This window comes from Neoarius graeffei, chromosome 12 (genome assembly GCF_027579695.1).
Source record: "Neoarius graeffei isolate fNeoGra1 chromosome 12, fNeoGra1.pri, whole genome shotgun sequence".
Taxonomy (NCBI): domain Eukaryota; kingdom Metazoa; phylum Chordata; class Actinopteri; order Siluriformes; family Ariidae; genus Neoarius; species Neoarius graeffei.
Window position 1 is genome coordinate 58,872,986 of NC_083580.1, and position 13,910 is coordinate 58,886,895.

The 13,910-nt window shown below is 43.3% G+C and overlaps 1 protein-coding gene across 3 annotated transcripts in view; it reads right to left on the reverse strand.

Annotated features, from left to right (window-relative positions):
• The window catches only part of zbtb16a (zinc finger and BTB domain containing 16a), a 177,095-nt gene extending 163,387 nt beyond the window's left edge, over window positions 1–13,708 (reverse strand). The window contains exons 1-2 of one of the 3 annotated variants that reach the window (XM_060936133.1): window positions 13,601–13,708; window positions 8,662–10,018 (exon numbers count right to left, since the gene is read on the reverse strand). In XM_060936133.1, coding sequence (XP_060792116.1) covers window positions 8,662–9,923 — 1,262 coding nt within the window. In that variant the 5' untranslated portion in view covers window positions 9,924–10,018; window positions 13,601–13,708. Of the gene's footprint in view, window positions 1–8,661; window positions 10,019–13,088; window positions 13,433–13,461; window positions 13,498–13,600 lie in introns of those variants that run through there. The other 2 variants (XM_060936135.1, XM_060936136.1) reach the window with 2 other exon arrangements.
• Between the last annotated feature and the right edge of the window lie 202 nt (window positions 13,709–13,910).

A 13,910-nucleotide genomic window follows, 5' to 3' on the forward strand; every position in this document is an offset into this window, starting at 1 on the left:
TCAAGCTAGACCCAAATCGAAGGCAATTTCGTAATGAAATAGTTGGATTTGCAGCAATTTATGGGCAGCGGGGACAATATCTCATTTCATTATCTCTAGCTGCTTTATCCTGTTCTACAGGGTCGCAGGCAAGCTGGAGCCTATCCCAGCTGACTACGGGTGAAAGGCGGGGTACACCCTGGACAAGTCGCCAGGTCATCACAGGGCTGACACAGACAACCATTCATACTCACATTCACACCTACGGTCGATTTAGAGTCACCAGTTAACCTAACCTGCATGTCTTTGGACTGTGGGGGAAACCGGAGCACCCGGAGGAAACCCACGCGGACACGGGGAGAACATGCAAACTCCGCACAGAAAGGCCCTCGTCGGCCACGGGGCTCGAACCCGGACTTTCTTGCTGTGAGGCGACAGCGCTAACCACTACACCACCGTGCCGCCCGCACGGGGACAATATATTAAAAGGTGTCATTGCATCGTTTTTTCATTAATTGTGCGGTGGTCTCTAGTATGAATGAATGCCCTGTGAGCCGGTTTTGGTGAAAAAAAAAATAAAAAATGCTGTGGTGCTCCTGTTTCAGCCCGTTCTAGTTTGGCGGAGGAGTGGGTGGGGAGAGAACGACAGGATTTCAGCTCTTACTCATGACATGTTAGCATATCACTTCTGATTGGATAACAGCACTGTGACACTCCCTCCAGTGGGTTATGGGCGAGGCCATGACTACTAATTTTCGAAGTGACGCAAGTTCGTAGGGCTTTTTCTGATTCGCTCGTTTTTCCGTCTATTTTTTTTTATAGGCTAATACAGGGAATGGGAGTAGAACAACATTTTCACGTGCAGCATGCATATGCAACTCGGAGTGACCTATAGTATTTCAAAAAGAGCAAGTATTAAACGGTTTGTCGTGGATTGACACCTTTAAAAAAAATTTTTTTAAATAAAAAAAATAATATCACTTGAACATTGAAAGGCAAGTTTTTATTTCTTTCTGGGATCAAGTAGCCGGCACGGACCGTCTGCATAAGGGGAGAACACCGCCGGTCGCGGACGTCTCTGGATCAATTAAGGGTATCCGATTACAGAAATTACCTGAAATCAAAGTTAAAAAAGGAAACTAGAATTAGCATCACGAAAACACGTCTTACCCCTTCATTATAAACATATAAGGTTCATTCTGCAACCCCTATTCTCCTTTCCAAGGCAAGCTTTCTGACAAAAAAAAAAAAGCCAAGTCAAAACGAAGATATTTTAATTGGCCAATCTGAAAACACTCATGGTTTAATTATTATCATACTCAATTACCATATTGTTCAAGAGTTAGGGACTGTATTAACTCAATCCAATCAGCTGGGGAAAGGCGCATTTTACAGTGTTACACAAAACAGGGTGAATAAATGGACAAACGTTAATGGAACCTTTACAGGCCCTTGGAATTTCAAGGGCTCTTTAAGTTGTTGGCTGGGTGACCTATTTGGCCACGTTTTCACCGACTGATTATGGAAATCAACTCGTAAAAGACGATACCCCTGTGGGAGACTAGAAGAAAAACGTGTTATCCAAGTTCATCAAGAAGGTGCATGATGTCCTGGACATGAGTATTATACTGTCTAAAAGAACATGGTGAACTGAATACAATAAATCGCTTCTTTTTTTTTTTTTGGCAAATGGTGACTAAGTTTTACAGCCAAAGTGTTGGACAGCAGTAGGTGCTCGTTATAAGCCACATGGTCTGGCTTCGAGAGCTGCTTGGAGTCACAGTTGTTACGGCTGTTGCGTGAGCGTTGGTGGTTTTGTGGTGAAGCTCAGCTGCACTCATTGCCTCCCTCACATCGCTGCAGCCTGACATTGGTGTTATCACACCTCGCAAGCTCCATGAAGCTTATCAGGCCAATCTGCTCTCCATGTACTCGAGAGGAGAGTGCAGGATTATCAGTGCCTCCGATATTCAAAGATAAAACCAGGCCCCTGTTTAAACACCAAAGCTAGCTGGGGTGCTAGCTGCATCCAGGAAGCCCGGGTTGGGCTTTTTAATCTGCACAATCAAACTGTTTATTCATGTAACGGTGAAGGTCGTTATAAAAATAAAATAATCAAGATCTAGATGGTGGAACAGCTACATTGGTCTATTGAGCTTGGGCTGAATTGTAGCCTAGTGTGAATGTTTATTGCTACGACATTCAACATGACAAAATACTAAATATGCATATTAGACAAAAGTACACCCAATAATATATATAATTTTTTTTTCCAGCCAGAACTACGAACAAAATTGTTCATCTGTATACGCATATTTAAATGCCATGTTTAAATTACCAGCCATATCAATACTATTTGCTCCAATAGCTTTGTTAAAGTGCGATTAAATTTGTTGATGCAAAGTCAACAGATCGACTTTCTATACAACTAGGTGTTCTAGATAATAATAATAATAATAATGTTAAATTTATATAGCGCCTTTCAAGAAACCCAAGGACGCTTTACAATTAAAGACAAGGGAAAAAAATAAAATTAATAAAAAGTAAGAGTCCACCAAGTAGGGGTCAGGATGTAATTCCTGTGGTGTAGCAGCCACAGTCCCACCAAAAGGCGCACGAAAACGAGTCCCACATCTCCAGCACTGCCGCCGTGACACCGCCAGCAACATCGCTCCAACACCACGCCATGGATCCACAAAGCGAGCACAGAAGCTCCGCCACGCAGAGTGCTGGTGTGTCCCAAACCGCCTGCACAGCCGCTGCGATGCCACCGAGCAACATCACTCGGAACATCACGCCAAGCACTAAAGCACAGAGCGCTGGACAACCATGATGTAAAATGAGCAACAGGCTCACTGCAGTCCATAGCTGGGAGCACCAGCATCATCCACAGCGAACCAAGGTCTGGAGGGAACCGACACCCAAAACTGGGTCCGGAGCTACACCACAACCGGTGGACAAAACACTCAAACAAACCTCAAACTACACAAACACACAGAAAATAAATAAATAAATAAATAAATAAATAGAAAAAGAAAATAAAAATAAAATTTAAAAAAAGCTCTGGTGAGAAGCGGCAGCCAGAACGCACACGACGTACTCTCAACCAGAAACGAAAAAAAAAATGTAGATGTAAGGAATAACCCATTTAAGGTCTGGTCCCACAATACCGATAACTATAACTATAAATAAATGGGTCCCCTGTAGTTTGTGTGGTTGGCGCTCACACCAGACTGTTATCGAGACCTGGGTTTATCCGTATAGGTGAGGTTGCTTCTGGAGCGATTTTTCCAGGCCTAATGCGATAAAACGTCAGACCAAATCAGATAATTGTTTACACATGCTATTTTCCCCAGGCATCTTTGTACATCCTTGTTGCATTATGAAGAAGTCATAGAATACGGATTCACAGAAGAAAAAAAAAAATAGAATACAAAGCACGGATCTTTTATTCATGGATATGGGATTTCCCATGAAATCTCAATAGTAAATTAATAAAGTAAGCATATAAATGCAGGCAAGACATTTTCATTATGAACTTCAGCAGTATTTGGTGACTTGTCCAGGGTGTACCCCGCCTCTCGCCCATAGTCAGCTGGGATCGGCTCCAGCATGCCCATGACTCTGCACAGGATAAGCGGCTACGGATAATGGATGGATGCACTTCAGCAGTCCAAACATTCAATTGTTTTAGACTTCTCAATTTTTTTTTTTAATCTGTGATGCATCATCTGTATGAAATCCATAACCAGGCTGTAATATACCGAAACGTCCATGACCAATCCGTAAAGCATCCGTATTAAAATCCGTAACCACTCCATATTTTGTATCCCTTTTTATTACATTTCCGTAATCAGTGACCTCTGCGTATTACATCAACGACCAGAATGTGTGCATGGGTTGTTCTGAAGTCCAAGCTGTACAGTATGACCCGGAATAATGTGTTACTACTTGGAAAAACTTCCATGACTATTCCTAAGTTGCATACATTTATTTACCCGAGTGGCAGGACCGAGCGATATTATAGTCATGGTGTGACTGCTCCAGACTGGAACTAAATTCAGGCAGAGGTACAGTCATAGTTGTAGTTATAGGTGTAGTTATCGGTGTTGTGGGACCGGGCCCTTGGGGGGCATGTTGTTACCAGAAAATAAGCTGATGGAGGTGGTTTATGGCCCGGCACAAAGAAAAGTAACCAAAATAATTCAGAGTCTAGAATTCAGCATTGCCATATATTAAAAAAAAAAAAAAAAAAAAATCACAACACTGTCCTCAAATACTTTCGAGATTTTCTAAAAACGCACAATATGTATCACAATCATTAAAAACAACCACACTAAATTTAGGCAAGTTCAATCAGTTTTTATCTCATCTCATTATCTCTAGCCGCTTTATCCTGTTCTACAGGGTCGCAGGCAAGCTGGAGCCTATCCCAGCTGACTACGGGCGAAAGGTGGGGTACACCCTGGACAAGTCGCCAGGTCATCACAGGGCTGACACATAGACACAGACAACCATTCACACTCACATTCACACCTACGCTCAATTTAGAGCCACCAGTTAACCTAACCTGCATGTCTTTGGACTGTGGGGGAAACCGGAGCACCCGGAGGAAACCCACGCGGACACGGGGAGAACATGCAAACTCTGCACAGAAAGGCCCTCGTCGGCCACGGGGCTCGAACCCGGACCTTCTTGCTGTGAGGCGACAGCGCTAACCACTACACCACCGTGCCGCCCAGTTTTTATCATATTCTATAAAATATCAAAAATGCTGGTACAAAAACTAAACAGCATATCAAGTCCTCATATTACCCACTCCGATGCATAACAATAACGTATTCACGTTCTATATAGCATTACTGACTGCCTTAAAATTGATCTATGATGCGGTTACGATCCACGCCGAGTGCCTGTGGTGTAACTAAAATTCTGTATAGTTCTCGTTTTAAACTAAGCCTCGAATATGGTTTAGGACATGCTTTACACCCTGATTCAAGATCTTAAGGTCGACTGGTAAACAGGACTGACCTAAGATGACCTCTTGGTTAGACTGTACATGAAATACCAAGAAAGGCACTTTTTGCACATGAGCTTACACCCGAGTTATTGCCATTTTCTGCAAGCTGATTATTTTCTTATCAGGAGGTGGCTGAAATATTGCGCTAATTCTGTCTCTGTGGTGTCATGGCACCATAATCTCTGCGTTCCACAGCAAAATAAATCAAGAACCAAGAACAGAGAGAATCAACTAGGCAAAAAAGCTGCGATACTGCTGAAAGAGAGCTGCCATTTAGCCCTGACAGGAAACCGCGGGTGACTGCAAAACAAACAAACCCTTTCATTTTAGGTAATCCAGAGCCGTGCATCTCTCCCCGATTCCGTCACATAACTCGTGAGGTCCGTTCCAGCAGGCCGTCTCTTCGGAGCCCTCTTCATCTTGGACCAGACCCACATCTCGATGGTTTGCCCAGAGTGCCATGACATAACCCAGGGCACGTCTGAATAAATGGACCACACTAAATCCATGCAGTAAGCAAACACTTATTTATCCACACACATATGCGTACATGGGCCTGTGCCATGTCTGGAAACAATTATAGCTAATTACATTGACCTGTTTGTGTGAAATGAGCTTTCAAACAGAAAGATTTTTCACATTTGGAACTGGTGATGGCAGGGTCCCTGGCACAAGACGCTGGGAAATAATGTGTAATTACTCACAAGACCCGTCTCCCTGTGTGCCGCAAGCTGTCAGGAGTACAAGCCTGTAAATAGCCTTTAGAAAACAAACACGGCCGTCTCTGTCACACGACAAAATCAGCACTTGCATTCAAAAAGGAATCGAATTAGGATTCGTGCCTTCACTTGATATCATGGGCAATGAGAGAAGGAGAGAAACGGCAATTAAAAGAAGCCTTTTAAAACACCACAGCTGCTGCAAGGAATTCGCGTCTATAGGAAATGATGGGAGTTTCAACAGTAACAGCAGAGTAAATACTCATTCAAGAAAGGACAAAATGAAAAAGGCTATTTATACGCTGCCATTTACAGACAGCAATAAACACCAAAAGTAACCTCTACTGAAATACATGTACTTCACTACTACGTACAGGAATTCTAACCTTTTTTTTTTTCCCTTTTTTAAACCGGGATCTCCCCCCCCCCCCAGTACAACACACATCATGATACACCTTCAACACTCAAGCTGAATGAGTCAGCTCCTCATGATTCACTCGTGCACCAACAACTTTTACGTCACACAAGCTTGTCAACTTTTTTTTTTTTTGGTCACTAAAACCATGTTTAAATGTCATGGGGAAAAAAAAAAAAAAAAAGACAAAACCTCAAGCTGGTCCTTATCTAATAAATACTTCTTTATTGGTTAAAGTCCGCTCGTCCACTTCCCTGTTTCCCAGCCATACTTCTGAAGAGGTCTGAAACTGAATCTCAGACAAAATCTTGAACTTTAACCAACGTGCATTCCAGTCGATTATGTAAAATCTTAACCAACTCACTAAAGAAAACCACTGAAACTAAGCATGTTGGAAAAAAAAATGCCATTCAGTCAGCAAGTGGCATCCAGACAAGCGCTTATGTAAGCAAATCACGAGGAGAATGTATGTGAAAGAATTCTTGGAGGAAAAGATAAACACTGCCAAGTTATCACTCGTCGCGATTTGTAAAATTCTAGTTGGTAAAAACGCTGCTGCTTGTGTTCTGTGGAACATAAATGCACTGAATGCTCCAAAACCCCGAGCATTGAGATTTCCATCCCTCGACAGCAGCACCCCCTCCAGCTACGCTGACGAGAAGCAGAGGCCAGCCGAGTAGCCAAAAGGTTACAGCGTGGAGGTCGGATCAGGCTCTGCGCACAGCCCTCATTTCCTGGGCTGGACACTCAGCCCCTCTCATAAAGCTAATAAAAGGCTGTGGTTGTGGTGGGAGGCTCGACACTGGCCATGCAGTGGGGGTCAGAGGCTGGACTGCAGGCTGCTTCCCATTAGCCAGGCTTCTCCCCAGGTGCTGCTAATGGACCCGAGCAGCGCCTCTCCAGGAGCTCTCACAGCCACTAGAACAGGCCTGGAAATGATCAGCACCCAAAGCCCGAGCTCCACCTCAAGCACAAGCAGCACACTTGCAATGCTGACGGGACCAAAATGAAGCACAGGAACTATTTCTGATCATCTTTTATGTGCACTTGGAGCATCTGATGACAGATTACACTCCATGAAGCATAATCATGAGGTCCATGAATTTTTAATTTCGTTAGAGTACGGAAATCCACAACCCACCATTATTAAAGTTATCATATTTGAGCTAATCCCTTGAATTGAATGCGTTTAATCAAAACCTCAATCTCTCAAAAACAAGCAGCCTAAAAAAAAAAAAAAAAATTAATTTCTGGTGGTGCAAAGTTCAACAAGAAAAAGCTGTATAGTGCAAACGAATCGACAAAATATTATTGTATTGAAATAACCATGAAATTTAAAAAAAAAATTTGAAAGGGTCTGTGAAATTCTTTTCATTATTTATTTATTTATTTATTTTCTAAAACAAGCTCCCTGGCTCCAAAATTTTAAGAGCTCCTGCTGTTAAACTGAGTAATCATGTTGGTGAGTAGACACTTTCCTAAATTATTTAAAGATCTTTTATCAATTTTCCAAGGTGTTAGAGTCCTCTAAAGAGCTACAGACCTCGTTTTCATCAGGTTTTGTTTCACTGATTTCAAATGATGGCATTTGTCCTTAAGTATGCTACATAAATTAAGGAGACTTCATGTATCTGATAGGGATTAAAAGGGATATTAATAGGAATAAAACATTTTCCCCCATTAGAATCTTTTTTTTTTACATTATATTTTTAAATATACACTTAAAAATATACTACCGCCCCTTCTAAATCATCTCTAAACTTTAATAACCTAAACCGAATAGGTCAATAATGGTTTTCCCTATTTTTTAGCCTTTTTATTTGGTTAAAAAATATATATATTATTATTTATTAATAAATAAACTGCCTTATTAAATCTAAAATCATTCTCGAGTTTAAAAAAGGTTTTTATACTTACACACACTCAAATATAATCATACCCACTTGCAACTGAACAAATCATTAACCCTCCAGTTATAAAAGAACAGCTTTATGGTTTCTAAATGTCTTTCCTATCTTTCAGTCATTCTGAAGAATGTCTGAAGAAAGTCAATATTGACTCCTTATTTCTTCACTCTTTTGCTCAATGATAAATATATTCATGTTTGCAGAACATCAGTTTCCTGTGTGGATGAGGAACTTCTATATATTTTTTTATAAAAAGAAAGACATACAAGGATAAATTGGTAATGTATTAATGCATTACCTCCACAGCATGAAGTAACGGAAACTGACCTCTAACATAAAGATAAGCAATCAGCTACCACCTTTGTAAATGATCTTCAACTGGCAGCTTCCTTAACCTGAGATCATTAATCAAGGAACTTACACATGCATATCTTCCATTTCTTCAGTTCACTGACCAACAATACTAAATCATACCGAGGTAGTGCATGCATCTTTCCCTGAATTAAAATAATGAGATGAATTAAAGACTGGCAAAACACCTCTGCACCAGTCAAGATGAAGAACGGAGCATGCAAACTCTGACACGTGACGGGAGATGATAAATATTAGAAAATCACTCACCTGTGCTGCTCTATAGCCTCGTTGTCTGGCAGTTCAGCACCGCACACATTGCAGCGCTCGTTTTGCCCGCTGCGCACTTCAGGCTTCATGCCAACTGCTAGTTCACCCAACTTGCTGAAGAACTCCCTCTGGATGAAGCTCTGTGGCAGGAGGCTGCCATAGGCACTAAAGTCCATGGACATGGCCAGAGCTGGAGACATGTGCAGGGTTGAGGCCATGGAGGCAGGCATGGAGAGCAAGGCCTCGCTCTTATGGTTGGGTGGCAGGCCATAGAGAGAGGCCAGGTGTTTCTCGGTCATACCTGGCATACCTTCCAGCCCCATCTGGCTGGCCTCGGTTGGGTGATCACCTCCCCCGTCCTCACGGACATACTGTAACCCACGGGCACTGGTGATTACGCTGCTTCTGGTGGGGGTGCCAGGCCCATCACGGCTCTTATCGCCATCGCTGTTACGGTCTCCGTTGCTTGAGGTGCTGGACTCCATGAGTCTAGGGCTCTCTCGTCCATTGGCATCATCCACCTGCATCATCTCTGTCTTGATCTCTGGCATTATAGAGTGAGGGTTGCTCTGTAGGGTCTGCTCGGTACCCAGGCCGTGCTGCATGCTGCTCTGCAACAGTGACTGGCCGATGCTCATCAGGCTGTCCACTGCAGCTTTGGTTGGGCTCATTGTGGAGAGACCAAAGGAAGTGGAGACCGATGGGCTCTGATCTACGATGCTGGACAGTGCCAATGCTTGCTGGGCAGTGGATACATAACCGCTGTCCTCCGTGGAATGCTTCTTGGAGCCGGCAGTGCTCCTGCCATGCCTCCCTTTGTGCTCGTCTTCCTCCTCTGTACCACCATCATTCATGCTGACCTCTGCATCGTTTTCGTCCGAAGACTGGATGGTCTCCAGGATCTTCAGGCATTGCTCCTCAAGATACTCTATCTCAAGTATCTCTGCTGCATACAGCAGGTCATCCAAGTCTTCCACTTTTGCTTGGAGCGTGGCAGTGTAAGCATACTCAAGGATCTGTTGGAAGGTCTTTGGCGAGAGAAAGTCAAGGGTATAATGCTGGCTGTTGCGGTGGAAAAGGATCTCAAACATCTTGCTGGTGCACGCCAGCACAGTCCGGTGGGCGTGGAACTCCTGGCTGTCCACCATGATGACCACATCACACAGCGTGCCGGCCAGGCGCATCTGATTGGCCTTGTGCAGCAGCGCAGTGGGGTGGTTGGGGTTCTGGAGCTGTATCATACCCATTTTAGTCAGATCCATAACGTCTCCGTAACCCGCCAAGCCAATTCATGAGTCTCTCTCGCTTTCCACTCAGCAGTTTGTTCAGTTATCTTTGTAAACAAGATAAGATGAGTCTAGAGAGACAGACAGAACAAGAGAAGCCTCAGTTAAATATAATCAGGAATGTGTATTACATGCTCTCCATTGATCCATGTTACAATGTACCAGACTGTTGTTTTGTAATTTAAAATTCTGATCCTGATCGTCCAAACCTGCAAGATTCATGCATAAACGCCAGTAACAGGTTTGAGTAAGATGTCAGCGCAACACGCATACAACCCAAATCATCACAGCAAAACCAAACTACAGTAAATTACTAGCAAAACAGCACGACCTTCGTGTTCCAGTCTTGCAACAACAGTGCAAATCACCACCTATGCCTTGCAAAGAGCTAGTCAGGCCCAGTGAGGAACCTGAAAATGTTGCATGAGCGCTAGGAAACCCTGCCTGTAACCATGCTTTTGTTTTGGTGCTCGAAGCTTGCTTCACAAAGCCGATCAACAGCCGCCTGAAATGAAATGGCATCTTATTCAGTATTCGCGTCACAGAGCGGGATAGGGAGCGGAGCATGGAGGGTGAGGCAAGCTGTTGCCAGGAACAGTTGGAACAGAGGATGTCACAAAAGCTCAGAGTCTGAGTGGCACAACGTGCCCACCTAAAGCTGGTTTTTAAAAATGTTAAAGTCGCAATGACTGCAGTGCAAAGAGCGCAACACAAAATATGTTTTCTGAAGGAATTATGGATTGTTTTCAAAGATAACACTGAAAAAAAAAAAAAAAAATCGAGGACAGTGTGTCTGTGCATAGAGAGGTAGTTTGGTTTGGTTTTGGTGGTGGTGGTGGGTGTTAAACATTTTGATGTAAAATAAATACAGGATCATTCTTATATCAGGTGCTCTTACACGTATAATAAATATAAATTTTATCACAGATATGATGACTACAGAATTAGACACACGAATATTGCCACGTCAGAAGCAAATCAAAGGTAAATATTGCTGTTAAAAAGGAGATCACATGTTCATATACAATACTGCGCAAAACTTGGTGAGAGATTTTTTTATTTTACTTCATCACTTCTACATTATCAACTCAAAACAAAAAACATTACAAAAGCCAATCAGGTTTCCAAACATGAGGTTTCCAGCACAAAATTAAACACTACAGAAAAATGTTTGTCAGTCAAGAAAGCAGCATATTACATAAGAGACAACTTTTCAGATAATAATAATAATAATAATAATAATAATAATAATAATAATAATAAAAAAAGGCTGCTGCATTTTGTTGTAGAAATAAGAAGCAAGTGTGACAAAGTGTCCAGAAAAACTGTGTCTGGTTCTATAAGATGCTCAGTAAAACCTACAGCTCATTTCCTTATAAAACTGCACTCGTTGTACCGGAGACTATTTTTTAAGCAAACCAAATATTCACACTGTGTCCACTGTTTAATTGACGATTGTTTACTGCTGTTTATAGTATTTTTTTAATGTAGAAACATTTAATCTCTTTGAAGGCATCTTTGCAGTACAGCACGCATGTGGCTAAAACTTTAGCAGAATAACACACACCCATTAATATTCATCTCATCTCTTTCTCTCTCTCACACACACACACACACACACGTATATACATACACACATGTATACATACACACATTCATCTCATCTCTCTCTCTCACACACAATATTCATCTCATATCTCTCACACATGCGCGTGCATATACATACACTGATGAGATTATATTCATCTCATCTCACTCTCTCTCATATATACATACACATATATACATACACATTCATCTCATCTCTCTCTCTCTCACACACACACAACATATACATCTCATCTCTCTCATGCACACAATGTACACATATGTCTCATCTCTCCCTCTCTCACACACACACATACATACACACATGAGATTATATTCATCTCACTCTCTCACACACTATATTCATCTCATCTCTCTCATGCACACACAATGTATATGTACTATACACATGCATACATTCATCTCATCTCTCTCTCACACACACACACGAGATTATATTCATCTCACACACATTCATCTCTCACACACACACGTATACATACACATTATATTCATCTCATCTCCCTCTCTCTCACACACACATTCATCTCATCTCTCTCTCATGCACACACAATGTATACACACATTATATTCATCTCATCTCCCCCTCCCTCTCTCACACACACACAGTATACACGCATACATACATCTCATCTCCCTCTCTCTCACACAATGTACACGCACACATTTATCTCATCCCACACACACACACACGTATGCGTATACACAATTTTTTATTTAAAATTTTATCATTAGTCTGGTAACCTCCATCCTCCAAAGGCCAGGTGTAATCACTGTGTAAATGTTAGCCTCATAAATTCTGATCAAATGCATCCTATGAGAAAAAAAAAAAAAAAAGATGAATTCGACCAGTGCATGAAAAAAAAAAATATTGTTGGTGGTATTATTATTATATGAGAGTCTGCTGATAAATTGAAGCACAGGTTGCAGGCTATTTCTAGTCCGCCCAGCACTGCCTGCACTGCCTGGCCACAAGCAGGACATTTTCTAAAAACTTCAACACAGTCATATGGAGCAGGAACAGAGTCGCGCGCGCCGAAACAGAAAGCTGTAAAAGCGCCTTTTTTACGTCACAAACTGAAACAAAACAAACAAAAATAAATAAACGCGGGCGGGCGGGCAGGCGGGCGGGCTCGCGCGCTCTCGGTTCTGAACACCTCGCTGACTGTTAAACTGCGCGTCGACATCAAAGCAGCGATCAGAGAGCAGCGCGAGCCGCAAAACACAAGCACGCGCGCAGAACAGCCAGATAATAACCTTTGAAGTCCTCCGAAAGCACGTGAGTCCGAGATCGGTCAGACCACCGAGTCAGTGAGGCGCGCGCAGCCAGCGCACCGAGCCTGGAGCGGCCGGACGAGTCCAGAGGAGTTTCCGCTCGCAGGTGATTCTGTCTGTCTGTCTGTCTGAAAAACACGCCGCCAAGTTGCTGACAATCAGGCAGCTCGGATAAAAAGCGAATTAATTCAGAAGAGACAAACAGTTACTGAACCCGCATCATGATCAGGAAGGAAGAAAGGAAGGGTCTGTTCATACCCTGAGACGCGGTCTCGTGCTGGATTTGGGCTGACAGAAAGAAAAGTGGGCAATGATGATGATGATGATGATGAAATAATAATCGTGCAATATTTTAAACATGGACACGTGCGTGTAGCGGTGTGAACACAAGTCCCAAACAATCTCAATCAACTCTATATCTGTGCACGAGTGAAGCGACTGTAATATGCATCAGGTGCTTTCACTGACAGCGGTGCCACTTTTACTTCAAAGCAACTTCCTCGGCTTTTCATCTCACCGCTTCAACACGCGCTGTCGCTTTAAATGTAGCGAGGAAGTTCAGCGTGTTCTGGAAGCAAACATGTTACGTTTCGTCAATCACTACTGCTAACAGCACTCCGACCTGCCTTACCGCAACAAATTAGACTCCAGCGTTCCGGTCAGCACTGACCGTGCATGCCGCGCTGCTCCCTTCCCTTCCCTCCCCTCCCCTCCCCTTCCCTCCGGTCCGGTCCGGTCCGGTCCGGTCCTCCCTCCCTCCGCTTACTCACCTGCAGGTCGTTTGCACGCGCCGCTTCCGTACAGGACTCTTATTGAGGAGACTCGTGCATACAGAGCGCAGTTCACAGTACCCGCTCTCGCGCGCACTGACTCCCCTCCGCGCCCGCCTCAGCAAATCAACGGCGCGGTGACGTCAGCGGCCGCTCGCCTTCATTAAGCGCCTCGCGCACGAGCACTGAGAAAGCGAGACACCTAGGGGGGCAGCAGGGGGGCTGCAGACACCAGGCCGCAAAACCCGGGGTCACATCCCGCTAATCGACTCTCATCATCATCATCATCATAATAATAACTCAACATGTA